The sequence below is a fragment of the Ammodytes marinus genome (assembly GCF_949987685.1).
Source record: "Ammodytes marinus genome assembly, chromosome: 3".
Lineage (NCBI taxonomy): Eukaryota > Metazoa > Chordata > Actinopteri > Uranoscopiformes > Ammodytidae > Ammodytes > Ammodytes marinus.
The window spans coordinates 9,294,371-9,321,094 of NC_137232.1; the positions used below are offsets into that span (position 1 = coordinate 9,294,371).

At 40.1% G+C, this 26,724-nt stretch overlaps 2 protein-coding genes across 9 annotated transcripts in view; one reads left to right on the forward strand and one right to left on the reverse strand.

Annotated features, from left to right (window-relative positions):
* phldb1b (pleckstrin homology-like domain, family B, member 1b) overlaps positions 1-17,408 on the forward strand; it is a 108,574-nt gene extending 91,166 nt beyond the window's left edge. For 6 of the 7 annotated variants that reach the window (XM_080053882.1, XM_080053879.1, XM_080053883.1 and 3 more), the window contains 8 exons: positions 1,599-1,701; positions 2,492-2,524; positions 4,209-4,569; positions 5,744-5,834; positions 7,394-7,540; positions 7,931-8,150; positions 11,213-11,298; positions 13,704-17,408. In XM_080053882.1, the coding sequence (XP_079910008.1) occupies positions 1,599-1,701; positions 2,492-2,524; positions 4,209-4,569; positions 5,744-5,834; positions 7,394-7,540; positions 7,931-8,150; positions 11,213-11,298; positions 13,704-13,844 (1,182 nt within the window). In that variant the 3' untranslated portion in view covers positions 13,845-17,408. The remainder of the gene's footprint in view (positions 1-1,598; positions 1,702-2,491; positions 2,525-4,208; positions 4,570-5,743; positions 5,835-7,393; positions 7,541-7,930; positions 8,151-11,212; positions 11,299-13,703) is intronic. The other variant, XM_080053880.1, reaches the window with a different exon arrangement.
* Positions 17,409-17,546: 138 nt separating this feature from the next.
* LOC307271429 (alpha-2-macroglobulin) overlaps positions 17,547-26,724 on the reverse strand; it is a 39,419-nt gene continuing 30,241 nt past the window's right edge. For both annotated transcript variants that reach the window (XM_080053887.1, XM_080053886.1), the window contains exons 26-36: positions 24,573-24,729; positions 23,567-23,641; positions 22,959-23,115; positions 21,949-22,145; positions 21,351-21,566; positions 20,405-20,523; positions 19,560-19,650; positions 19,372-19,440; positions 19,020-19,125; positions 18,842-18,883; positions 17,547-17,828 (exon numbers count right to left, since the gene is read on the reverse strand). In XM_080053887.1, coding sequence (XP_079910013.1) covers positions 17,806-17,828; positions 18,842-18,883; positions 19,020-19,125; positions 19,372-19,440; positions 19,560-19,650; positions 20,405-20,523; positions 21,351-21,566; positions 21,949-22,145; positions 22,959-23,115; positions 23,567-23,641; positions 24,573-24,729 — 1,252 coding nt within the window. In that variant the 3' untranslated portion in view covers positions 17,547-17,805. The remainder of the gene's footprint in view (positions 17,829-18,841; positions 18,884-19,019; positions 19,126-19,371; positions 19,441-19,559; positions 19,651-20,404; positions 20,524-21,350; positions 21,567-21,948; positions 22,146-22,958; positions 23,116-23,566; positions 23,642-24,572; positions 24,730-26,724) is intronic.

Sequence of the window (26,724 nt, forward strand, 5' to 3'; positions counted from 1 at the left end):
TTACAAGCATTTCCATTAAGTAATGTAGAGATAAAGATTGAAGAACAATCCAGACTGGTCTCTTAATTTTTTCCAGTGCCGTGTTCATCTTCTTTGAACATTTCAACACCCTCTCAGTCAGATTTCTCTCCCCTTTATGACGCCATGAGAGCAGAAGCCACACCCCCTCATTACCAACCTAACTTAGCACTACCTCTATCTGTGATAAGCCACACCCCCAGATAGCCTTGAGTCTAAGGGTGTATTCACACATGCTGTGTTTAGTTCGGTTGAAACGAACTCAGGTACACTTCCACCTTCGGTGCGCATCTTTCAGACAGGTGTGAATACAGCAATCGCACTCGGGGGCGGACCAAACAAACGCTCCGAGACCCAGCTGAAGAGGTAGTCTCGATGCGCTTCAAAACGCACTCTGCTGCAGTTCGTTTGTGGTGTGAATTTGGCCGGACTCGATCCGACCCAATTGCAGGAAGCACTGCGCCTTTTCTTTCTTTTCTTTTTTAATAAATCGCCATCAGCTTCACATTATGGGAAAGTGTTGTTGTCGCCATTGTTAGGAAGATTAGTTGTGGTTTGACCGGGAGCCCCGAGCGAAAATATTACATTTGATAATGATGCGTGCGGATCAGCGATCAGATGGAGAGGAGCGTCTCCCGTAGCCTACAGTGCCAACAGGTTCACGCTGCGCTTTGCATGAAGTGTGTGTTTTTATTGTTCTTCCCAACGGGACCGTCAATACTGTCCCCGTGTCAGTTTGGTGCTGAACTGCGCCGAACTGACACCCAGCTGATACACAGCTTAATCAGCTGTGTTTCAGTTTGAGCCTATTCTTCACGCGAGTCGCGCGTCCAGCAGCAAAAATACAGTAAAAATTATGTTTCACATCGTAGGCTAGAAGCCACATAACGTGGCATTGTCATAGGGCTACATATTATAAACATATGAAACAACAATAATTAGATTTTTTTCTTCTTTATTTATAGGCTAGATGTAGGCATTTTTATTATTTTTAACTCCATATTATATCAATGATAAATTCGCAGTTTTTACTTCGTTCTTCCTGCTTCTCTCCACCCCAGAATGTCTGTCCAATGAATGAATGACCTTAGATCACGTGTGGTTTTGCTTCGTAATGCTGGTTCACTTGCAAAAGGGGCAATATGAAAGTGGACCACACCAAACAAAAAAATCCAAATTCTATTTGGTCTGGACCAAAGCAAGTGAACTAACGGACTTTCCATGTGTGAATACACCCTAACTTGCAGTTCGATTCAAACCAGCAGTTACATTCTCTGCCAATCAGAGCAGCCTGGGCTTTTTTGGAAGGCGGAGCTTAAAGAGACAGGCTCTAAAATTGTGTGTTTCAGACAAAGGCTGAAAAGAGGAGATTCAGCAATGACACAGTGAGAAAAAAATAAAAATTTGGACACTATACCATGAAAACAGTTTCTAGTAGGGACCCTCATGACAATTTAAAACACAAAAATTAGCATAATATGTGACCTTTAAAAATAATCCAAATTATTATGACTACCCCAAATAAACCTTTTTTGTGCGATCATATCCGAATATTTGGCCTGTACCCTCTGACCCGACAGAGCCACCTGCTGGCGGCCAACAGCACCGGCAGTCTGCCCAGGAACCTGGCTGCAACACTGCAGGACATAGAGACCAAGAGACAGCTGGCTCTGCAGCAGAAAGGTGAGCTCACCCACTTTACAAACAACAACACTAGCTCCACTATTGACTCATTTACACATTATTCCATAGTAATTCAATACATGCTTTTCCCACAGTCATCATTCATCATCTATTTGAAAGGTTCCCCCGTCTTGTGGGTGGAGACCTTCTAAGGCTGTGCATCATAAATCTAAGGTGTGGCAAGACAAATGGACAGGAAAGCAGAGAAATGATGCATTAGATGCAGAAATTCTTAGGACAAGAAAGGGATTTTCTTTTCTTTATTCCACCTCTTCAGGCCTGTCAAAAATATTGTCCCTTTAAGATTAATAAGAGCAGTCACAGCAGGCCCAAAAGGTCAATGCTTTAGCTAATGTTGCGAAAATATACAACTGTTCAACACTGGTTGACATATTAAATTTTTGTTTAGGAGACCAAAATAATTACATTAATAAATAATTGTTTTTTTATAAAGCATTATGTAGCTTCAAGTGCATTACAGAAAATGGACATACATTGTAACGTGTTTCCCTGCTCTTCTTCATGTTAGGCGGGTGTGTGTGTGTGTGTGTGTGTGCGCACACACAAGACATGGGCGTGTTTAGAAAGAGTTCTGTTCCTGGTTCCGCTACATTGCTGGACTAAATGGATCAGAAAAAAGCAGTCTGGTGGTGTCTAAGCTCAGCTCTCCCACAGTGCTGCGCTGGAAGCCTGAGTTAGTCTGCCTCTGCCATTCTTCTCCTTATGTCTCTCTGCCTGTCTGTCTGTCTGTGTGTCTGTCTGTCTCTCTTCCCGCATTGCTGCTCCACAGAGCTCCAGGCCTGCAGACAGAACATCGTAGCAGGTAGACAGAGCACTGCTGCATCAGGGTGTTGGTTGTGTTCAGCGTCACTCACAGCCTACTGCTTGCTTGTCTACTCTCTCCCCATGAAAGCAATGTCTCTGGAATAAGCTCTTACCAAGTGTCAACACAGAAACTGCAGTGAATCATTTCTTGTTCAGACGTCGCCCTGCCTGTGTTGTTGTTGCTCTAAAAGTGGAGTCAGCGAAATCTGGACATCGTTTGTTGTTAAAATAACTTTTTGTCAAAGTGAGTAAATATCTCCTCATGATTCGCTACCTTTCTGTACTGTGTGCGTGCTGAAAAAGAAATCCAGTGCAGAAACACAGCCTAGAAAAACAGCATGTTGCAAGCTACGGTGGCTTTGTTTACCAAACCCTCAGTTAGCATACCAGTTTTCAGAGCCTGAGGCTGTGTATTAACACCAGTTTTCTTCCGGCCCACACACACAGTATGGACAAGTAGCGGATCGTGAGGAGATATTCACTGATTTTGACGAAAAACATATTTTGAAGCGATCTCCAGAATCTTTCTCTACCATTTTTAACTCCTAAGAAATGGCTAAATTCACCTGTGTATTTCAATAATCCAGTAATTCAAATAAGTCTACACCTCAAACATTCTAGTCTCATAGAAGCCTTCAGTCAGTCTGGCGGCAGGTTACTGTTATTGATGTATCCATCAAAGGTAAAGTTTACCATAACTTTGACACTTGGCAGTTGTTAATGCCAGAGCCTGTCGTCTTCACCACCTTAAGCCTCCTCTCAACTCTTTCTCCTCATCTGCTTTTGTTCTCCATACCATCCAACCCTCTTTTCTCCTTCCATCAATCTTGTATGAATGATCTTTGCTGGTGGAGAATACATGTGGCATGTTCAGTGTTCAGTGAGCTCCGTATCAACCCGGGTGCTGGCTACTCTGTTATTAGGTGCACACTGCAGCATGGATTTGGTTGATACGTGAGCATTTGAGACAACTTAGGTATTTGTGGTGATGGGATTTAATGTTTTTCAGTTTTTTTTGTGAACGATCCTGGAGCTTGTGTTAATACGGATAGAGCACATACTTGTATAATGTATGTGTGGTGCATGGTTTTAATTGGTCTTGTACTGTACTGTGTGGGCTGGTGCTGGAAGTGGTGAAAGAATGCTTGGGATGACCTGAGGCATGCGGGTTTAAATGTGGTGATATCTGTAGGGAGAAAACTATGGAAGAGTGTTAGGGCCACGGTAGGACGGGGAAAAAAAATATATAAATATTTCATTATGCATTTTGACATGTCAAGAATAAAGTGGAAATACACTTTTGTGAATAAAGACAAAATACAATGTTGAGACTGGGGCAGAACATATGTTGACAGATTTGAGCTTTGGGTAATCTGCAGACAACATCTTTCCAACATTACCACAGCCTTTACCTGTAGAGTTTACTCTGACATTGTATGTCCTGTTTATTCACTCATTTGTATTTCCACTTTATTCTTCATAATGTACAAAAAAAAGTCCTCCGTTAATTTGTATCTCCCGTGGGCCTAATACTCTTCTGTATAAAGGACATGAAACTGGGCTGACTAGTGGGTGAAGTTACTCTGCAGCTTGAGAGTTTCTTTTCTCAATTCCACTTCTGTTGAGAACCAGAACCAATCCAGTGACCAGCGCTCCCTCCCTAACCCTCTCTCTCTCTCTAGGTCAGCAGGTGATAGATGAACAGCGGCGGCGCCTGGCGGAGCTCAAGCAGCGTGCGGCGGTGGAGGCCCATTGCCAGTGGGACGCGCTGCACGGTTCTCAGCCCCACCTCCTCACCTCGTCCTCCCCTTCCCCCAACTCCTACTCCCCTGTGCTGGCCTACAGTCACCACCACCACAGCCACCATGGCTCTTCTGGTGGAGGAGGAGGTCCTCCCATGGTGCACCACTCCATCCTGCACCACCAGCCTCCCTCTGCAGGAGAGCAGCCCTATGACACGCTCAGCCTGGAGAGCTCCGACAGCATGGACACCAGCGTCTCCACAGGCAACAACTCGGCCTGCTCACCAGATAATATGTCCAGGTAAAGGCAGCCCACACACGCTAATACTGACCACGCTAATACTTTATTTTTTATTTTTATGAAGGTAATCTCTTGAGACACGGGGTCTCATTTACATTTACAATAGAAACATGTTGATTCCACACAAACCTTTTAAATGTGAAAGCCACACAGACAGCAATTGGCTGCTCACACCACTTACAGTCTGTGTCCACAGGTCGGCTCATTTGGAGAACATGTGTCAGCGTTGCCATGCTGTGAATGTATTACAGCGGTGTTAAACCACAGCGTGTTCCCAGCACCACCTATTGCTCAAATAGCTTTTACAGCTCTCCAGAGTCCAATTCCAAAAACAATTAGTAATGTTTTTTTTTTTTTTTTTTTTTTTTATTATTAGATGACTGTAATGGGATTTGTGGATACATGAGGGAGTGGGAAAGCAGCAAGATATATGAGCCAACTTGTGGCCCAAAATGTGTCATAGCATTGAGTCAGTAACACTGTCTTGGTTTTTGTTATTATTTCTAAAAGGTAGTTGTTGTTCCACTTCCAGATGATGGAGATAAATCTATCCCCTCTCTAATTAGTCCGGGTTACGTTAACATGTCTGCATGTGTTGCTGAAATGAATCATAGCTTATATGTCAAACCACACTGAGGAATCGACACACTTTAATGGGCCTGTTAGGAAATATTTCCATAGATTTTGGTTTGTCATTACATACTGTAGCTGCTATGATTATAGCTATAATTTAGCTTTATTTGGGGAAAATATATTGTTGGGGTCGGTGAGCACATAGAGACAGTTAGAAGACGTCTCCACACACACAGATCATCATGGTATGATAACATGCATTTTAAAATGATTTAGCTTGCTACAACACTGTTATAATTCGGACAGTATGAAACCAATGATTGCCTTCTCCTGAGATGACGTCCGTCGTTAAAAGCATCAGTTAAAAGTTAAAATGCAATAAATTACATTTATAAATGACCTTCCATTTAGTGAGCCTTTTTTAATTTTTTTATTCTCAAGCACTGAGGAACCAAAAACTACAGAAATTTAAAAAAAAACTTTGTATATCATTGCCCCTCAGATACAGTTTGAATGGTTAACTGGGCTGATTTTAGTTGTGAGTTGTCAGGATGCTAAGCTAATTAAGCTAACACTGCTTCATTGTGTTTGACACTGACAGTATCGGAGCAATGGACACGCTGCGGATCGAAGAGATGGAGAAGATGCTGAAGGAGGCCCAGCTGGAGAAAGCCAGACTTATTGAATCGCGGGTAAGACGACGCAGTGTGAGAGCTGGACTATTCACAATCCATATACCTAGTGATGGATGGATGGAGAGTTCTTGCCGGGATATGAAATTACAAAAATAAATAAATAATAATAATAATAATACATTTTCAGGTCAGCAACTGGAGGCTTTCATTCATTTTTATTGGCCTCCGATGTTTCAAATGTCTTTGTCTCTTTGTGTCCTGATGAAGAAGCCTAGACGGAAAATAAAAAGACCAATAAAGATCATGCATTACCTCATTTGCACACTCCCCTCTATACACTTGAGCTAATAAATAAATTCATCAGACTAGAAATGTTCTTATTGTAACTTGTATGATTCAATGCTGAATTTATAAACACACTATTAATAAGACTCAAATAAATAGGAATAAATATAGATTTTGCCAGTAGAAATGGCTCATGTGCTGTCACTGGGGTTGAACTTAATTGCAAAGAGTGTTAACTCTTATATTACTCGTATACTTCCATACGTTACTTTCTGTGTGGAGGATTGGGGAAAAACAAAATCTTTTTTCTACAAAAGATAGTGATCAGAATCATAAATAGAACTGATTATCACGAACAGACAAATCAATTATTTATACATTCAATTAAATTCACAGGCACTCAAATTGAGCAGAGTTGCAGATTTTGAAAAAGCATCTCTGATCTACAAAGCAAATGTCAGCATTAACTGAGAGGGAACTGTATGTTTATATAGACCAGAACAAAGACTTGTTTTAGTATGGAGTTCATTTGTGGAATGGTTTTTGAAATGGAAAGTAAAGTGGTTTCTGTTACCTTCTTTCATTGCTCTGTTCATGGTATATTGAGCTCAGCTGACGAAAACAATCAAGGGTAGGTATTATAAGCTAAGGCTTCTTTAGCCTAGACATTTTCCATCCTGTTTTGTTTCTTGTTAATCTTTCGTTTTCAATGCTAGAAAATTATCAACTTGATGTTACTATACATCTACGTTTTTACCAATTCTGTTGTCTATAAATTGGAAAATGACCCTACTAAACTAAACTGAATAATGCATATCACACAAAAGGATATTTGTACATTACATACAGTGTAAATGCAGAAACAAAACTCAGTACAAAGTAGGTCACGGAGCTGATAAGGCTGATGCATCAGACACTTAACCATTCAAGGGAAAAATCTGTTTTCTTGCTTTTCCCTCTCATTACATGGACATAAGAGAATGTACATGTATCCTCTGAGCTAATGATTATAATCTCATAAAAAATCTGAATTTGACCTGATCAAGGACTTTGATACTTTAAGCACACTCCTACATACACCTATATTGTGTGTGTGCGTGGCTGTCTACAAAGTTGATCCTTACTTCTTCAAACGGCTATAAGCTTTCTGTTTTATAGTCCATCCATCCTCGACACTGTTGGCTTCACAGCTACTCTCGGCATAGTAAAGCCTGCACAGAATCTTCTGAAAGTCAAGCTGAGATCTGAAGGAGGGAGCGTACATACATTGAGTGAGTGAAGGCCTTCCACAGATCAAACACATGTTTAATGTACGCTGCTTGTCCCTGTAGGAGCGAGAGAGCGTGGCGCGCCGTCAGATGTTGGAGGAGGAGAGGAGACGGAGGGAGGAGGCCGAGCACCGGCTGCAGGATGAAACCTTCCACAGGCAGCAGCTGGTGGACAGGGAGGTCAAGATGAGGTCCAAGAACTTCTCCCAGGTCAGTCGCATAGGACCCAATGCGGTCTGTATGACTTATAGATATGACTTTATAACTGTCTGCTTGATGGTGGAGTCGGTGATTCTGGAGAACGCTCCTTATAAAAATGACTTTTTTGTCAAAATCAGTGTACTGTGTGTGTGTGAGGAAAAGAAAAATCCAGTGTTACTTCACAGCCTATAGGCTCCGTAAACAGGCATGTTGCTAGTAACAGCGTGGCCCCCCTTTGGCCCATCACTGGTTTAATCTAAATCTTTTCACGGACAAGACAAAATGATTTGAGGTTGATTCGGGTCATGTATTCGTTAGTTCATTTGCACTCCATCAAACTGTCAAAGAGAAAAGGTGCCGTAGTTCTTAATCCTCCTGTGTGTTTGTGTCTGTGCCCAGGCCCGACCCATGACGCGCTACCTGCCTATCCGTAAAGAGGAGTTTGACCTGCGCTCCCACGTGGAGTCTTCAGGCCACAGTGTGGACACCTGCTACCACGTCATCCTCACTGAGAAGATGTGTAAGGGCTACCTGGTCAAGATGGGAGGCAAGATCAAGTCCTGGAAGAAACGCTGGTTCGTCTTCGACCGCCTCAAAAGGACTTTCTCCTACTACGTCGGTGAGAAGTGTTGAGACGTAACGTTATTATATGGATGTGAATGATCTGGTGCTGCACACAGTCTGAGGGGAGGTTTTTACTCACTGTACATCGACGCGGGGACATAGTAGCTCATGGCCATTTGCATCTCTTTAAAAAACAATAAATCGAGATGTTGGATACAGCCAGCGTTAAAACATATTAGTGTCCAAAGTTTTTACAGAACTTATTTTGGATACAGCCTTTTTTTTTTATTCAATAAATCAAAAAATACGAGGTGCAGGGCTTAAAAATGCATTTTCGTCATGTTTTTTAAGAACAAAAAATCTCATAAATCAGACCATTAACAAAGTATTAACAAATCATTTTGGAATAACCTCCAGAAGAGTGATTTTGGAAAGTTTTGATGATGTAAGTGCTTTACAATTTGAGATTTTGGGTTCGGATTACTAACGTCCATTTAAGAATGTTTGAAATTGACAGCTGTTTTTTGTCTGCAGTTTCTCGCCTTAAATCCCCACCTTTCCAAGCACACAACAAGGTAACAAAGGTTAGATAGTGTATTAATACCCAACAGTAGTTAAAATACCTTGAATTCAAAAATCCCTTTCTAGTCCTGTTTGGAAAGTTTCTCCAACATACTTATATTGCAAGGAGCACGGTCCCCTGTCTTAGAGCCTTTTCTTGAAAAAAAAACATGCAATACTTGAAGCAGAATAAAAATCACCCATTTGTGTAGCTTGTCCATCAGTCACACACTCCTACTGTCTACTGTCAGGCGTCAGAATTAATTTTTTTATTTTAGCTCAGCACGAGCTCTTCAGTCACCGACACTGGAAACTTGACTGTTTGACAGTTGATTGGTCTCTGGTCAGTTTCTACATGGAAGTTTTTCCACTGGTCAGGTGTTTATTTCCTCTGTGGCAGCAAAAACACAGTAGACACCGAGATACACACACTCACCTATACAGCTCATTACAGTAACTCCATAACTCCTAACTGGACTATGAAGAAAAAAAAAACTCACTAGCCGTGCAAGATCCAGTCTACAAACTACCCATAATGCAACGTTTTCTGTAGGAGCCGATGTTACACTAGTTCGCTCTCTTTTTCAAAAGGAATATGTGATGCTGTGAATTCATAAATGTCTAGCCCTCAAATATGATACTACGAGACCAGTTTTTCGAGTGGGATATCAAGGAAAAAGTGTTGTATAGTTTATGGTGCATTTGGTTGGCTCTGCTTTGTTCCAAAGGAAACTTGTTTCTAGCCAGAAAGAGGAAATAACTATAAACACATATTATGAAGCAATGTTTGTCGGCTGCTGGTCATTGCTTTGCAGTTTATCCTCTTCATGTCACTGTGATGAAGTACTCACATCCTCAAACTTTAAAATTTGCCGTCAGCCAAATGCATTATACTTGAAAGGACTCACGAGGTAAAAAATAAAGGCTCTTTTGAGTGTTAAATTGTAATATTTTACTGTAGACTGTTACTTGTGCTTCAATGTGTAAGTAGCATTTTACTATTTCATACATTGTTGGGTAGTTGAATGCCTCATATTAAATAAGCATATGCAGTATAAAGAATAAAAAGAAAATATACAGTATGTTTTCTATACTTCCCCTACGACACGTATAAAGGAACTTAAAACAGAAAATACTCCAGCAAGTTGAGTGCCCTCACGTTTTGTATTTCAGCACGGCGCTTGCTTGGGGTAAATTCCAGCGACACAGACGTCAGCATAACATTACAGCGGCAGATGAATTGAAATGTCGTCGTCTCAGGTTGTAAAAATGCGTAGCCGCCGCTGCATTAGGCAAAATGAAAAGCATTCAATATGTAAAGAGGAGGGTTGAGTGACAGGCAGAACGTGCTCCATCCTCCCAGACCTTGAGCACAGCAGCAGCAGCGTCACATGCAGAGTGCTGGTTGTAATTGAAATAGCAAAGCGCTGCGAGCTCAGGGGACAGGGCCTTTGAAGTCCTTTTTAGAAGGTTGTGCTTAAAGCTGCTTATAGAGCGTACAGCTTGGTTGAAAGGGAGCCAGGGGTTGAGGAGGAGGTGTACCGAGATTCTTTTACTTTGGCGCTAGTTAAAATGCACACAGCACAGCGTGGGGCTCTCAGAGGAAGCCTGATTGAGATGCACCACCACTTGCCCTTGTCTATTGACCTTGGAACACTGTAAGAACTGGGGGAGGTGACGAGTGTTAAGTCACTCATGGAGCGGCTCGTTTTTTGCACTTAATCAACCCTCTCCACCACAACCAGAGTTTTTGTGGTGCTATCAAGAAAAATGAGATGCAAATACAAGGGCTGTTTGAATGCTAAAGAGATCGTTAGCAAGATAATAGCTGCGTATTAAAATGGAGAAAAAAAAGTGTTATTCCTCGAAATGAAGCACTGGCTGGCTTTTTCTACCTAGTACTACTCTTTAAGTTAAGGCTTGTGTGTGTGTGTGTGTGTGTGTGTGTGTGTGTGTGTGTGTGTGTGTGTGTGTGTGTGTGTGTGTGTGTGTGTGTGTGTGTGTGTGTGTGTGTGTGTGTGTGTGTGTGTGTGTGTGTGTGTGTGTGTGTGTGTGTGTGTGTGTGTGTGTGTGTGTGTGTGTGTGTGTGTGTGTGTGTGTGTGTGTGTGTGTGTGTGTGTGTGTGGAGGAGTGTTTGTGCCTGGAGGTAGAGATAGAAGAGGGTGTTGAGTTCCTCCAACCGGTTCCTCCTTTTACTGCAGTTCTGCAGTGGCTGATGAAACAAAGTGCAATGATGTACCAGAGTAGCGTAAGAATGCAGTCAAGTGTGAAAAAAAATACAATGAAGAGCCCTCCGTTGGTTTTAAAACAAAATAAGAGAAAAAAGGAAAAAAAAGTGCTGCGGTTGTCTTTTTCCATCCATCATCGCAAAGCACAAAATGGTCATGATCAAAGTTTGATTTAAAAAAATAAATTGTAATGCTAGTATGGCTTTTTCTCCTCATTCTAGGTGACATGGAATTGACGTGCCACGGCTTTTTCTCGCCAAAAAAGTCTGCTGTTGTCATTATATGTTTAAATCTTTGACTAAACCCATGTTATCTGCCTTCCACACAGACAAACATGAGACCAAGCTGAAGGGTGTGATCTACTTCCAGGCAATAGAAGAGGTCTATTACGATCACCTCCGCAGTGCCACCAAGGTAACGCTGGAGAAAACACAAACATTATTTCTCTATCTATTTATTTCACACTTTTTTTTGTTTGCTTATTTTCACCCTGCATTCTCTTTTCATTTCCAAACATGTCTGTGCGCGCACTCTGTGGTCTGCTTCTTTCTTTTTCTCTGCGCCGTGTGCTTTTTGCTTTGGCCGGCCGCCGCCACAGAAGGGATTTTTCAACTTGAATATGACCAGTGTATGTATCCAGCACACTCTCTTTCTGTTCACACTCCTAACCTGACTGAACCCCTGTGTGTCCATACCGTAGACTGTGTATTGATGCTTGATCACTTGAAGTGTGGTCGTATGACTTACTTATGCATAGATAGTGGGTAACCTTATGGAGATGGTGATCATTGCAGTCACTATAGGGAGTTTGGGGGAGACGTCCTAACCTAAAAAGTGAATATCTGTTCAATTGTATGTTAAATTGCAAAAAATAAATGGCTGTCTTCGGGTTTCTGTGCATCATATGAGTCCGCTAATCAGCTTTGAAAAACTCCCACATTTACCATGCAATTGAACAGATATTTATTTTTTAGGTAAGCATTTATATACTGTACATACTGTTTCTGATGGCCCCCTCTGAAACATTACAAGGCAACAGATACATCTCCACCAAACTCATTATAGTAAATGTGCTGACAGCCATCTCAATTAGGTAACACACTAACTTTGCACAAGTACCTCATACAACCCCACTTCAAAAACACTGAACTATCCCTTTAAATTACCTCAAAACTTAATTAGAATGGCTAATCCTGCTTGATCCCTCTGTCCATCACAAGAATGTTATTATTGTGTATGCATTTTTTAGTGGAGAAAGTACCTCACTATGGTTTATTTTAAGTATGAAGTAGAAATAAAATCCAAGAAAGTAGTTGTAGTTAGACATGGGACGATAAGTACATTTCATTCTAATCAAACAATCTTAAAAATTCACTTTCTTGTGGGGGATGCAATGGGCATGCCAAGCCTTCAGCCATGGCAACAACTTTAAGATTCAGGATTGACTGGAAAGATGCAGGCCCCCTTCAGTACAATTTTAAAAAGTATGTATGATAGCATGCTACACAGCTTTTCAAGTCACTCATGTGAAAATTTTCCAGATTATCCCAATAATGTAGAACTCACCAGGATAAAATCAATATATCATGAGTGTTTTTTTTTTATTATGGAGATTTGTGATCAAATCTTCTCTCCTCCCATCCCTAGTTGTAGTTTTTGTTGTTGTTGCCATATTTCTCTTATTTATGATCAGGGCTGCTTGACGTTAGCTTTACACATCTTGTCATTTTTCATTCTTTTATCTTCCAACATAAAGCTATTGCTGCTGCTGCTGCTGCTGCTGCCTCCTTTGTGTGTTTGTGTGTGTGATGGCCTGTCGCAATACGCAGCACTCGCACTAACCGTGTGGCTCTGATCACCCGTGGAACTTTGATTTGACTTGTCACTTCCAATGTCACAGTACAGAGGAAAAACTTGAAAGTCTGGTGCACTTAAATAAAAGACAGAAAGAAGAAGGAAAAAGTGAGGCATATGAGTGGTACATGTGTGTCAGGGTGAAATAAATTCTTCAGGAGTCTGGTCTACTGCTCTGCCAAAAACATAACAACAATGTAATGGGGACGACACCCATACAAGTGTATTTGTTGATGTACTTTTCTTTATAGATTATTTTAGATCATTCTCATATTTTGTGTTTTCACACTTTCGTTGACGGTTCCAGTATTTTTAAATGCATACATACTTATGATATACGTGTAGTTATCTCTGAGGCCTTTATGCTTCTCTGAAAGTAAACTCCAGAATCCTCAGACGCTTGTGACCATCAATGATTTTCAACCATGTCTTAAGATGGCGTAGCAGCAATTAATGTAAAAAGGGCAGTTATTACATTAATGCCAATAACACAATCATTTTTCTGTTTATAATGTAATGTAATACAAGCTGATAATGTAGTTACTTGCCAATAACATTTTGAACCAATAATTCTGAACCAGTATCTTTTTGCTCATAATGTAACAATTTATTATTGGCTGGTTGTAATACTAAGGGTACATATCATGGAAGTGAATCTTTATAGACAATATATATAACTAATATACTTATATCACTTTATTTATTACATTATCTGCTTCAATACATTTTTTTTAAAAGATTGTTTAAAACATGGCTAATTATGTAACAACCAGCCAATAATGTAGGCTCATAATAACGTATTATACTATGGGCAAAAAGTTGTGAACTTATTGGTTTATAAATGTTATGTTACTGGCAAGTTACTACATTCTGTGCTACTGCAGACATTCAGTAGCATCTGTGATTCGGGGATTAAGGAGTCATGGAAGTCTGACCCTAGATGTCTTTGCTTGTCCGTCTTCCAGAGCCCGAACCCCTCCCTGACCTTCTGTGTGAAGACCCACGACCGGCTCTACTACATGGTGGCCCCCGCTGCAGAGGCCATGAGGATCTGGATGGATGTTATAGTCACAGGAGCAGAGGGATACACACAGTTTATGAACTGAAGAGACACACACACACACACACACACACAGTACAGAGAGGAGTTGACGAGCAGATAGTTTCGGCAGGGACCCTCCCATCATCATCACAGACTCTTCAAGCCCCTCCCTGTTTCCAGTCCACAGTAGCGGACACACACACACACACACACACAAAGCCTTCTTTGTTACGTTTCATTTTTTTCTTCTTTTTGATTTGACTATGTAGATGTTTACCCCTCCACACGTTTTTTTTGTTCCTACGTGATTCTGTTTGGATTGAAAAAGGGAGCCCGCTTGGAGGACACACACCTCTTACACACATCTGTATATAAACCAAAATGTTATATCTGTCAAAGACTTAAAAAAGAAAAGAAAAGAGAAAGCATTTCTATATTGCCAAATGGAGATCTTGTAGTGACTGCTTGTTGAACCTTTTATATTATTTGTTTCCTTTCTTTCTCTTTTTTTATTACTTTATAGAGAAAATTGCCAAATGACATAATGCCAATGTTTTGTTTGAGTGTTCCATCACAACTGTGCTCTGTTGAGACCGTAAGGATCTTCAAATCAAAAGGTTTAATCAATTTAGAAATACGTTTGAAAAAGAATCTTGTTCAAAATGTATAAATAACAGTTTGTCACAGTGAAACACGGTAAAACATTGCATCCTCCACTCCACCTCAGTGCTGCTCTTACTTAGACTAAAGATCAACACTAAATCAAGTGTTGAATATACAGCACATTTAAAAAGGTATCCACAGCTTCATGCTAGTCATTCACATAGGCTTACCAAAGTGGTTGGAGGTATATTGTTAAGACTTTGACCCGCTACAGCTCAGGAGTTCTCTCTGCAGTTCTGTCTATGGTTCAACCAATAGGCTGAGGTTTTGAGCTGGTACTGATATTAGCATTGAAGATGCTTAAAAAAAAAATAGTATATTTAAAGGTTATTTAAAATATTAAGAAATTGCTCCACTAAATCCAGAATAGTAAAATACTTTCAGCATTAACACATTACTTTGACATTTTCAAAATATATCTTATTTGCGTCTTTAAATGTCAAAATGTGCTTAAAAATCTGATACGACTCCCATATTTGTAGCCTACGGTCATTATGAATCTAGAGCCGGGGAGAGCTTAGCTTAGCACAGCACTTAGACTGGAAGCAGATGGAAACAGCTAGCTAGCCTCTGCCCAATCGTACCTAGCTTCATTCAGAACTCACTAACAGGTTATTTTTTTTACCTTTTCCACACAGCCAGGCTAGCCTTTATGCTAGGCTAAGCTAAAAGGCTCTACCCCATATCTAACTCGGGAGAAAGTAGGCTAAATACATTTGTTTCCATAACTAATGTTATCTATAACTACTTCTTAAAAGGAAACGAGAGAAAACTTTTGAGAAATACACTTCTTTAACAGTTTTGAATCTGGATTTATCAGTTAGTCGGATGGTTTTCACTCGCTTCCAGGCTCTGTGCTAAGCTAGGCTGAATATGCCTTCGAATATCCTCCACATTTTTGATTAAATGAAAAATGTGGTCAACTCATACCAGCTGGAGGTCACTCGCTAAGAAAACCTCTAGCCTATAGTTGTCTAACCATAGCTGCCACATTCTCAATGTATTTGACTAGGTTGAACATGAATATCTCACTGTGTTTGTATGATGCTGACATGTAACCAACTCAAGGTGTTAACTGCTTTATGTTTGCGCACATGTAGAAAAAAAGAAGTGGCGCTAATCCATTTGCCTAGTAGCCTTTTAGCTAACACGATGATGCGACTACACAGCTGGGAAGCACCATCATCACTGCCAGCCTCAAGCAAAACCACTAGAGGGCGCTATAGAGACCATACCAACACAGGACCACGCAGAATTTCAAAGAAATACGGACTAATGCAATTCTGAACTGTGCCTTGAATATGTGTTGTTGTCGATGCCGTGAGTGAGTCCAACATAGCCTTGCTGGAAGGATACAACCGTATGATTGCATCAATGTGTGTTGGAGCGGTAATACAGTGCGATAGTTTGGCATGATGTTTTATGCAACACTATGGGGACATCTGAGCACAGTGGGGACCTGCCAGTTTAATTTGATTATTTAAACTCTGAATGTACACAATATTTGGTACATCTGTTTATTTAAAAAGGACCAGCCTACCAATTTCACATGTCAAAGTCAGTTTAGCTAGCTGTCGGGGCAGTTGTATAGTAAGCTATACAGTATTCTAGGACTTAATACACTATTGGTTGCATTATGGGAAATGTAGGAAGTTCAGTGTCTTTAGAGATTGACCTGTAATGCTTAACTTGTGACCCTTTAAAAAAAAAAAGTGCAGACGAATAAAAGTCCAACAAGGATATTAAACTTAAAAAAAACAGCTGAACTCAGGAAAATGTGGGTAATATTTTGTACATTCAGTCGTGAGGGTTGGGGCTTTTAATTGGCAAAAGAAGCATGTTCAAAACTATGGCTGTAAACAGTGAAAATGTAGCCTACAAAAAGACAACATACCTTCTTGAAATGTATTAACACTTTAAAATATGATATTTTAATCAATTGCAGCCATTGCATAAACATATTTTAACTTTCTATATATATATATATGTATATAGAAACCAGTTGGCTTAATTCCATCGCCAATGAAAGTCCCTCAGAGCTCCCTCCCTGCTGTGAATCCCCACTGTGAGCTGCCTGAAGCCTGTGTGCACCAGAGCGCTTCAAAAGAAAATCTTGTCTTCACTTTTGACCAGGCTTTGTCGTCAAGTGTGTATCATGACATTTTAAAAATCCATTGATCGTCCTTAAATATGACAGTTAGTGGACAGGTGCCCTGTTCTGTTTCGGTAGGGATCAGAGGACCCACTACGCTGTGATTTTTTTGCAGCATGTGGAACGGGTGTTTAGTTTCATGGTTCGGTACAGTGACGATAGTTTATGGTTGTGGTGCCTGAGATAGTGACACGTTTACTTCTGAAAAAGGAAAAAAAACTAAAAGAGAAAACTAGTGAAAAGACCTTAATATATTCTGTCCCCCCTTGCCTTTAATTTACCTGCACAGTGAACATGTGCAGACCAAACTATTCAACTCTGGCAAGGCTGTTAAATCATTGTCTGTTGGTAGTAGGAGGAAGTATATATATATATATATATAAAAAAAATTACTGTTGACGTTGTCTATGTTGAAAAGAAAGTAATCTAAATATACTGTAAAGAGGATGCCTGAAGTCTGAATGAAAAAAATATCTTGAAATGAAACAGTATTGTATGGAAAGAAGTACAGTTTTTACTTATTTTTGTCATTTTAGAAGATTTTATTGTCAGTTACATTTCAAATTGTATGGTAGTGATGTATCAATCTACCTTTTTTTTATTGGTACAGCTGAGCACACACACACACACACCCACAGAATAGTTCACTTAGCACTCATGAGACCGTACTTTTGTTTTTCTAGAAAGTAGATCCTGTTTCAAACACACACACACACACACACACACACAATACTCGGACCATACTGTGTTATTGGTACCCTGTATACGTCTCATGCGTTACTTTCACGTATGAATAATATGGATTTTGTCAAATCTATTAAAAAACAGAACTGTTACAGAATGCCTGCTGAAATTCTTGAACTCAGTGGGTTATATAAATGTGAAGCTTCTTCCAGTTTTGAGGAGAGAGACTGCAGTAATAGTAACTGGATGGATTCTCATGCTGATGGATTATTGCTTTGTTACTTAAGAGATGTAAACAGAAGGGCAAGGACAAAAGGACAGCATATTGAAGAAGAACAATCAAAAAAGCTAAAAAGAAAAGTAAAAATCCGTTTGTAAAATTAGACACACTAAAAAAAATCCCACATTCCCTCACAATGAAACGCAACTAAATATGGAAAAAAAACGGACTAAGAAATAAAAAATAAACATCTAAAAATGTCTTTGACACGGTCACACACGTCCTGTCACGGCTTCTTGCATGATTCTACAGCTCGTTGATGACGTCACCTGGAAAAGAAACGCAGTCACTCATTTATCTGTCGACTAACACACGCATACACTAGCAGATACCTCAAATTAAAAGACAGTCACATTCAATTTTGTCTTCAAATTCTAAACAATTGGCTAGTCAAGTTGAAACCGCATGGGAAAGAAAATTAGGAATTGGGTCAAGTGAGTTTGGGGGAAATTGTCAAATAACAGAGCGTTTATGAGTAGACAGGACGACAATTCAAGCAAAGTAGTACATCCTGGGCCTGTGGTACTTCTCACTGCAGTTTGCATCTTAATAATCCTGCATTCTTGTGACAACATGAAAGTCAGCCCTCAGAATACAGACAGCCTCACATTAGTACAAGTTACATGTAATATGTTTAACATACAGGAATTAATTATAGCAATGAGGTTTACAATAACTATCAAACAAATTGTTGAAACAAATATCTATATATATATATATATATATATATATATATATATATATATATATATATATATATATATAGTAATTGAATGGGATCCTGAGGGACCAAAGAAAAATGAATGAATAAATAAACAATGTAAAAAGGGTAGGCGCAATAAGCTAAGGCTTCAGCCTACACCTTTTCGATCAGAACTATTTATAAGAAATAATGTATAAATTGACAACTTTGTGTTTTTCTTTTGTGTTTTTTTTATTTTTATTTTTTAACTTATGTATGTAATGTTATGAATCTGTTTGATCGAAATAAACTAAACTAAACTAAATGGTTCAAACTAAAACACAGACATCACAGAGTCAATGCAATGTGTCTGCAAGCAAAAAGGAAAACAGAAAATGCGGTAATTACTTTAATTTACCGAGTTCACCAACTCTTTGCTTGTAGTTAAAATGTTGATAAAATGACTCCTACAGACTTGCTTTTGTGACAACTGCGTTGATTGATCAATTCATGCCGTTTCGGTTCACGCATAATGATGTCATAATCAAAAACAAATGGTGTAAACCAACAAACAACTCAGAGCTTTAGAATGTGACTTACTCTCTGCACAGGGGGAGGTGTAGTCAGTGACCGCCACATCACCTGAAAAATGTCATTAGAAACAAAGTCAAAACACTGAGCCTGGGCCACCGTCACACATGGCTCTCACATTGAAGACGACTCAAACATAATGTTGGTGAGAAAGTTTCAGAGTAAAGAATGCCAGCGCAGCTCTTACTTGTCTGATAGTAGTCGTAGACTTTGACCACGGCTGGCTTCAGGTTCCTGACAGGCTGGTCCTCCTGTAGTGTCACACTGTAGATCTTTGTCTCATCCTGCTTCAGCTGAAACCACAAACAACAGGCCGCTAATGATACTGCTGTGTCTTGTACTACTTTACATTAAAAAAGGGTCACATATAAAGCTAATTTTCAGGTTAAAAATTGTAATTTGGTTTTCTACTAGAAACTGCTTTCATGTTGAAGTGTCCAAAAAACTGTTGGGGAACACATATTAAATGTTCAAAATTAGGTGACCTTTAACTAGTATTATTTGATGTGAACACACACACCCGTGTCAGCGCTTCTTACCCCATCTAAGTAGATGTTGAAGAATCCTTCCTCCACGTCCACACGCTTCACTGAGCTGTCGCTCTTCAGCTACATAAAGCACAAACAGCCATCAGTATACTCCAGCTAGTAAAATACTGTGTATCACAAAGGGATCAGCTGCATTGCTCATGGTTAAATCATGTGTATGGAGTTGTGGATGTACTGACCAGCTTCAGAGAGCCCTTGTCCAGAATGTATCCAGACAGCAGCTTGATGTTGATGATGAGCATGTTTGTTTCCTCCCTCCGGCCCTGGTACCTGCGCAAACACACATGTTTCTCTTTATAAATAGAGCTGGGCGATTCATTTTGATTTTGGCTTCCCCAGATATTCAAAATAAAACAATCATTTTCCCAACAAAAAAACAAAGGTCTGTATGCTGGCTGTTGTATGTAAAGGTCATCTCAAAAGGTCAAAGCATTATTTAAACAAAGCAGTTTTCCATTTGTCTTCCCCTTATAATGAAAAACAGCTGTTTCCAGTCACAGTACTTTAAAAAAAAGGTGGAGACAGCAATTCTTGAGAACGCTTGTTGTCAAAATCACTTGTCAATCAATCTTGTACTGTGTGTGCGCTGAAGGAAAAACTGGTGTTAATACACAGCCTAGGCTCTGTAAACGGGCATGTTGCAAGCTATGATAGGCCCCTTTGTTTACATACCTTTTGATTAAATGCCTGTTTACAGAGCCTAGGTTGTGCATTAACGCCAGCTTATTTTTTATTTTTGACAGTGAGGAGATATTCACTGATTTTGACAAAACATGATTTTGACAAAGCTGTCTCAAGAATTGCAGCTACTTTTTTTTTGTGTAATATTACTACACAGCTTGCTGATGCAACTCCACTACCATAAGTGTCCTTACCCAGGGAAATTCTACACTATAATCCAGAATAATTACTAACAGTAAATACCAATTTATTTATCACCAGTCAGCGTGCAGACACAGACACACACACACACACACACACACACACACACACACACACACACACACACACACACACACAGTACCTGACGGTCACAAAGAGGATGAGCTCAGGCCGGCTGATGTTGCACTTGGCCATGCTGAAGGTGGAGATGTTGAATGCAGAGAAATCAGGGGGAGGGGGGATGTTGTAATGCATGGAGATCTGTGGGCGAGACGGACCAAAACACACACTGCTGTGAGGTGACACATACCAGCATCTATGCAGCTCTGTGTAATTCACATGGCAGAGATGCTACATTTGTCACTGAAACCAATTCACTGCCTAACTACTAACCCTTTGTCACTGAAACCAATTCACTGCCTAACTACTAACCCTTTGAAGTAATTGTACAGATTGGTAAATGATTCACTAAAGATAATTTACAGTGGAACAATACACTTTTACCAGAGAAATGACAAAAAATAAGAGAACTGCATTTTATCATTTTCAAATTTTAATGAAGTGGCTACGAGGAACTTAGTGATTGTAGCGCCCCCTTTGGACAAAAGTGGGAATGTGTTTACAACACCACCGCCTGCTGTCCTAGAGATCTTTGCTAGCGCGTGCTGGCGGCTTGTGTATTTCTTAAAGGAGGCAAGTGAAAGAGAAACGTCAGGATGCAAGGCCATGAGGTAATGTATATTTATATATATATATGTGACTATATATATTAAATGAATCATGGTAATTAAACATGCTAAGCAAAAAAAAAAGAAATCTAAATCTAAACTATACTTTTAAACAATTGAAAAACAAAGTTAAATAAATATTTAATTAATTTCTGTTGTCAACTGTTATAAAATATATTTTTTGCAAATTACACCAATCACACAGTATATGTTATGTTGTAAATTTAATTGAAAAAAAAGGTTATTTTGACAACAAGCGTTCTCCAGAATCGCTGACTCCACCTGTTGTCAGTGTATATTTACTGTGCGTTTACCAGCTTTTAAACACTGACTTCATTTGGGTTTTGTTGTTGCTTGTACCTGTGCGAGCACACAGCTCTTCCCCTCCGCTCTGAGTGTGTACTCTCCGGGCATCTCAGTCAGTTTCTGCTCCTGGTACAGCAGCCTGTTGCTCTGGTCCACTGTGAACAGTGTGCTGAGGCCTCCCAGTGAGGTGACCGTCACTGCAGTGCTGCCCTCCGCGCTGTAGGTGGCAGCGGCGTACTTAGACAGAGCCTGCAGGGCCACCACAGTGTCCTGGGGAGCACAGGGGTTCCACCAGTCATTCAAAACAGTCAGGCCATTGCCTCCGGGCAAGCCCACATATACAAAACTTATTGTAAGGAGATCATTACAATTCTATTCATGGCCACACAAGGGGGAGTTCCACTATGTCCTAATCTGTTTGTTGCTTTTTTCCAGTTGACTCCAAACTCAATAGTACAGAAAAGAAGATGGTTACATTTTGTCTCCTTAAAGCAAAATCCAACGTCCTGGATAGTAAAGGGTAAATATTGGACTCCTGAAAAGATCTTGTTCATGACAAAATCACATTCTTTTTTTAAAAGCAGGGGAGGAAAGGGGCTTAAATGCCACACATTGACCTTGTGTGTGTGTGTGTACCTGTGTGTGTGTGTACCTGTGTGGAGGAGAAGCCTCCGTATGGGTTCTGCTGTTGAATGAGCCAGCGTACGATGCTGGATGAGTAATCCAGGTTGAAGTCCGGCAAGGGCGGACCGGACAGGAGGGCCAGCAGCACGTACGAGGTCATCTCCACCTCCAGAGAGTCCAGGCTTTTCCCAGAAGCCCCTGCTCTCTGCCAGTGACGAGTGCCACCTGCCACAGACAACAGATTAATAAATTTCTATAAAGTGTCTTTACACACCTTTTTAAAAACAAAAACTTTTATTCTAATTAGTTTTATCAATGTAAAACCAATTTCAATAGATAGTGATTCTTTAAACCACATTGCATATATTCTTTGTATTATTATCACAAAAATCTAAAAGACTTAATGTTTGAATTTAGATCGAATTTTAGTCTTAGCAAAATCTTGCATTGTTGAAGGAGCCTAACGGCCTCCACACACATCCTGCGTCTACCTGTGGAGCGCGTCGCCTTACCTTACTGCTGCCTCTCTCGTGTTTTTTTTCCAGACACACATACAACGTCTCTCCCTCTCTTCTACATAGAGATTTCATTGGTAATTCCCATTAAAAATGAAGTTCTTTCGTGTCATTTATGATGCATAGGATTTATATTGAGTCAAATATTGAGTCTGGACAGTAATCCGTGCGCCCCATTGCCATTTTTTTTTTCTTAAAATTTTCGCTTGTTGGAAGTTTTATTTTGAAAAGGGACACACCAGGAAATGGTGAAACTACAGCGAAAGCTGCCGGTATGAAGTCAATATGACTCTCAGCAGAGTATTTATTTATCAGTTAAAGCAGAGAGAACCGAGAGAGACACGCGGCTCTCAGAAAAAAATAGGAGAGCCTCCTGAGGTAAAGGGGAGCGTGGCTGCAGACGTGGCTGCAGACGTGCCTCTGACGCGCATCAGCAGTGCGTCTGAGGTTGGATGTGTGGCCGCTTTAGGTTGATTACACGGTCGGTGAAAAAAAGGCCGTGAGGCCCATGAATTTCACTGACCCTGTGTGTGTGACCTCTGGTGCAGGTATGTGAGCAGCTTGCTCCTCATGTCGTGGTCTCCAGCCAGAGTGAAGGTGTAGGAGAGCAGGGCTGTGGTGTACAGATTGTCCATCTGACGCACCACTGCCTCCTTCAGACAGCCCATCACGTCATCGTCCTGGGAACAACACAGGGAAGACTATTAAAGGGGCAGTCAGTTTGTCAAAATCAGCAAATATCTCCTCACGGACTGCTACCTGTACGTACTGTGTGTGCTAAAAAATATGTAATATGGTGTTAATACACAGCCTAGGCTCTGTAGACTGGTATGTCAACAATGGTTATGCAAACAAAAGGGGCCACCATAGCTACCAAAACGAGTCTAGGACACACACACACACACACACACACACGATCATGAGTGCATAGGCAACAACACATGACAACAAATCTACCAACATTATGTTGGCCACCCAAGGACATATTAACTTTGTTTGAGGCTATTTTAAAAGGGATCAAGGTTTCAATTGATATTAACCCAATGAATACAACGTGTTAAAATCTCAAAGCTGCAGAATGAGTATGGATCATATGTAAAGGTCTGTGGGTGAGGTGGTTGTGAGACTCACTGTGACGTTAGCTTCCAGCTCCAAGAAGGCTGCAAAGATGTAGGCCGTCAGGGACACATCGTCACTCACTCCTCCCTGTTGGAAAACATATCATTGTTACGCTAAACCAATATTATAATATCAAATCATAATTGAATTCCTCATACATTAATCCTCGTTAAATCAAGTATACAACTTTTACTACCAGCTTTTGCTAAAATAATTTGTGGCTTTTTTGTCTCACTCTCCGGCTCAAGAAAAGCCGACAGATACAAAAAAAAAGCACACACAGTTACAGGACCAGTTTCTGGGCACCTTTTATTGTAGTGTGAGGCAATAAGCTAAAAATGATCAAACGTTCAAATATTCCTTTAATGCTTTTAATTAATTTCAGTCATTTGTTAATTGAATGCGTTTATCAGTGATGCGACAGGAGAGAAAATGGGAAACAGGCATACAAGATATGTGTCTAGTCTCACAGAGTTTACAACCCTGTGCTCCATATCACATTGTATGATGTTTTTAATTCTGTAAATACATTGTATTACTTGATTGTTGAGGGGTTTGTTGATAACTTGAACCTTTTAATTGTGGAAAGCTCTGGGTGTGAACTTGAAAAATAGCTGTATAAATATTTTGCTCTATTCATCAACAGATATTAAACATGTCCTACACGGCTCTGAGGCTTCGATATCCTGGAACAATGCGTGTGCCTAAAATGTCTTCTGGCTTGGTGACAAAATAGATATCATTGGAAGCATTTTCCCTTTATTGCACCTCCACACATTTTAGGGAATAAGCTCTTGATTAGAAACTGAACTAAACTGCGCTCAGATCAGTAGTCTAACTCTACTATGCAATTCTACTTTGGTGCTTAATACACAGTTGGTTCAGCTTCTTTTTTTATAACACAGCTCAGAAACTCTGCAAATAGTTCCTCACGATTTAAGCCAATGCTTTGTTTGTCCAATGTTTTTTTTCTGATAGGAATAATTCACTCAAGTGGAGCTCTAAGTGATGGTATTACCTTCATGCCATTGTGGAGGAGTTTGCCCACAGATTTGATGCATCCATCGGTCTGCTGGTGACTGGACAGCCACGTCCTGGCTTCTTCTATGTGACTGGGCTGAACGAAGATGTATGGCCGCGCCGCGCCAAACGACTTCATCACAAAGGCGGTCAGCCTGAAAGGACACGCACATGAAAAAAAGAAAGAAAAATATATATATATATATATGTGGGCATAGATTAATTTTTTTAATATAGATTAATCTCATTGAATTTTGGAATTAATCTAGATTAAAATGGCTCATTTGAATTCATTCATAATATGTGTGTGCTCCCTAAATAATGACTCAAAGTAAGTCTTTGAGAACGTGTTTCTCAAGCCAGGTGGCGCATCAGACCAGGGGCTCATCTCCTGTTTCCAACATGCATCACAAACTGCTTGAGGAAGCTGTTCTACTATGATAATTGGTGATGAAAATAAATAATGTTCAACAAGATGTTACTTAGTAACGCGTTACCGGCATCGGACCTCTTTTTTCAGTAACGAGTAATCTAACGCGTTACTATCTCCAAACCAGTAATCATATTAAAGTTACTCATCAAAGTCACTGTGCGTTACTTTTTCTGTCATTTTCCTTAGTGAAACATTTTACATAACTGCACAAATGACTGCGATTGCGATTTTATGTAAATAAATGTGCGCGCATGTGTCTCTAAACGCTCCAACTGCTCCTCTCGTCTTTTTGGTAGCGCCCCTCGTCTCTGACATGCAGCGTGTGTGTGTGTCTGTGTCTGTGTCTGTGTGTGTGTGTGTGTGTGCAGCAGCATTACGGCCGAGTCTAAGCTGAACTGTGGCGCAAAACAAAGTTTTCCCCCCGATGAAATATAGCGTCTGCTATGGGGATATTTAGGATTCGGGTACGGTGACGTTGACGTTGAAGAGATAGAAGTGTTTAAAACTTGGAAACTTATAGTCACGTGGCGACCGGTGGCCACACACACCCACCCTGCGTTCCAATACCCGATTGTGTCGTGGGCAAGTGATGGAGAGAGAGAGCGGCGGGTGTGTGAGAGAAGCTTCGCTCCTGCAATAAAGGCTCCTCAAGTGTCAACAACGGCCCCCGGCTATTATTGCCCGACCAGAGAACACACGGAAGGGGGTTCACCCCGACGGCGAACAGCCATCGGCCCTGGAGGGAACCATCTCCCCTGAGCCGAACAGGAGGTGGAATAAGAGATTAACGGCGATATTTTTATCGCCGATAAGAGTCTGGCGTTAACGCAGCGCGTTAACGCAGCACATTAACGCCGATAACAGCCCACCACTAATATATATATATTTGAACTAGAGGTGGGCATAGATTAATTTTTTTAATCTAGATTAATCTAGATTAATTTTGAAATTAATCTAGATTAATCTAGATTAAAATGGCTCATTTGAATTCATTCATAATATGCGTGTGCTCCTAAATAATGACTCAAAGTAAGTCTTTGTGCTCCTAAATAATGACTCAAAGTAAGTCTTTGAGAACGTGTTTCTCAAGCCAGGTGGCGCATCAGACCAGGGGCTCATCTCCTGTTTCCAACATGCATCACAAACTGCTTGAGGAAGCTGTTCTACTATGATAATTGGTGATGAAAATAAATAATGTTCAACAAGATGTACTTGTGTTTACAAACTGTTTATTCAGTTAAACATGAACTTTGAACTGTAGGCCATAAGAGGTAACGATGAATTGTTTAGGGCTGCAACTAACGATTATTTCAATAATCGATTAATCGGTCGATTATTTTTTCGATTAATCGATGAATCGGATAAAAAAAATAAACATTTGTAAATGCTGCATCTTTATTCAAAAACTGAACATTACTTCAAATTCACAGTGCACACTGAAGTGTCAAAACACCAGGTTATTGCTCCAACGTCCCGGAACTATTAAAAGTAATATTAAATGATAAAAAATTAATAATAAACTTAACTGGGATAACACAAAAAAAAACATACAATGTATGATATACATTTATACAGTATAAGGGATGTCCATGGTAAACCAGTCAACCGATAATATTTTTAACCGGTAAATACTAACGGTTAAAAAAATTAAATCATCTTAATTTCTCTCAGATGACAGGAGAGTTAATTTGTATTGATATTGATACCATTTTCAAGA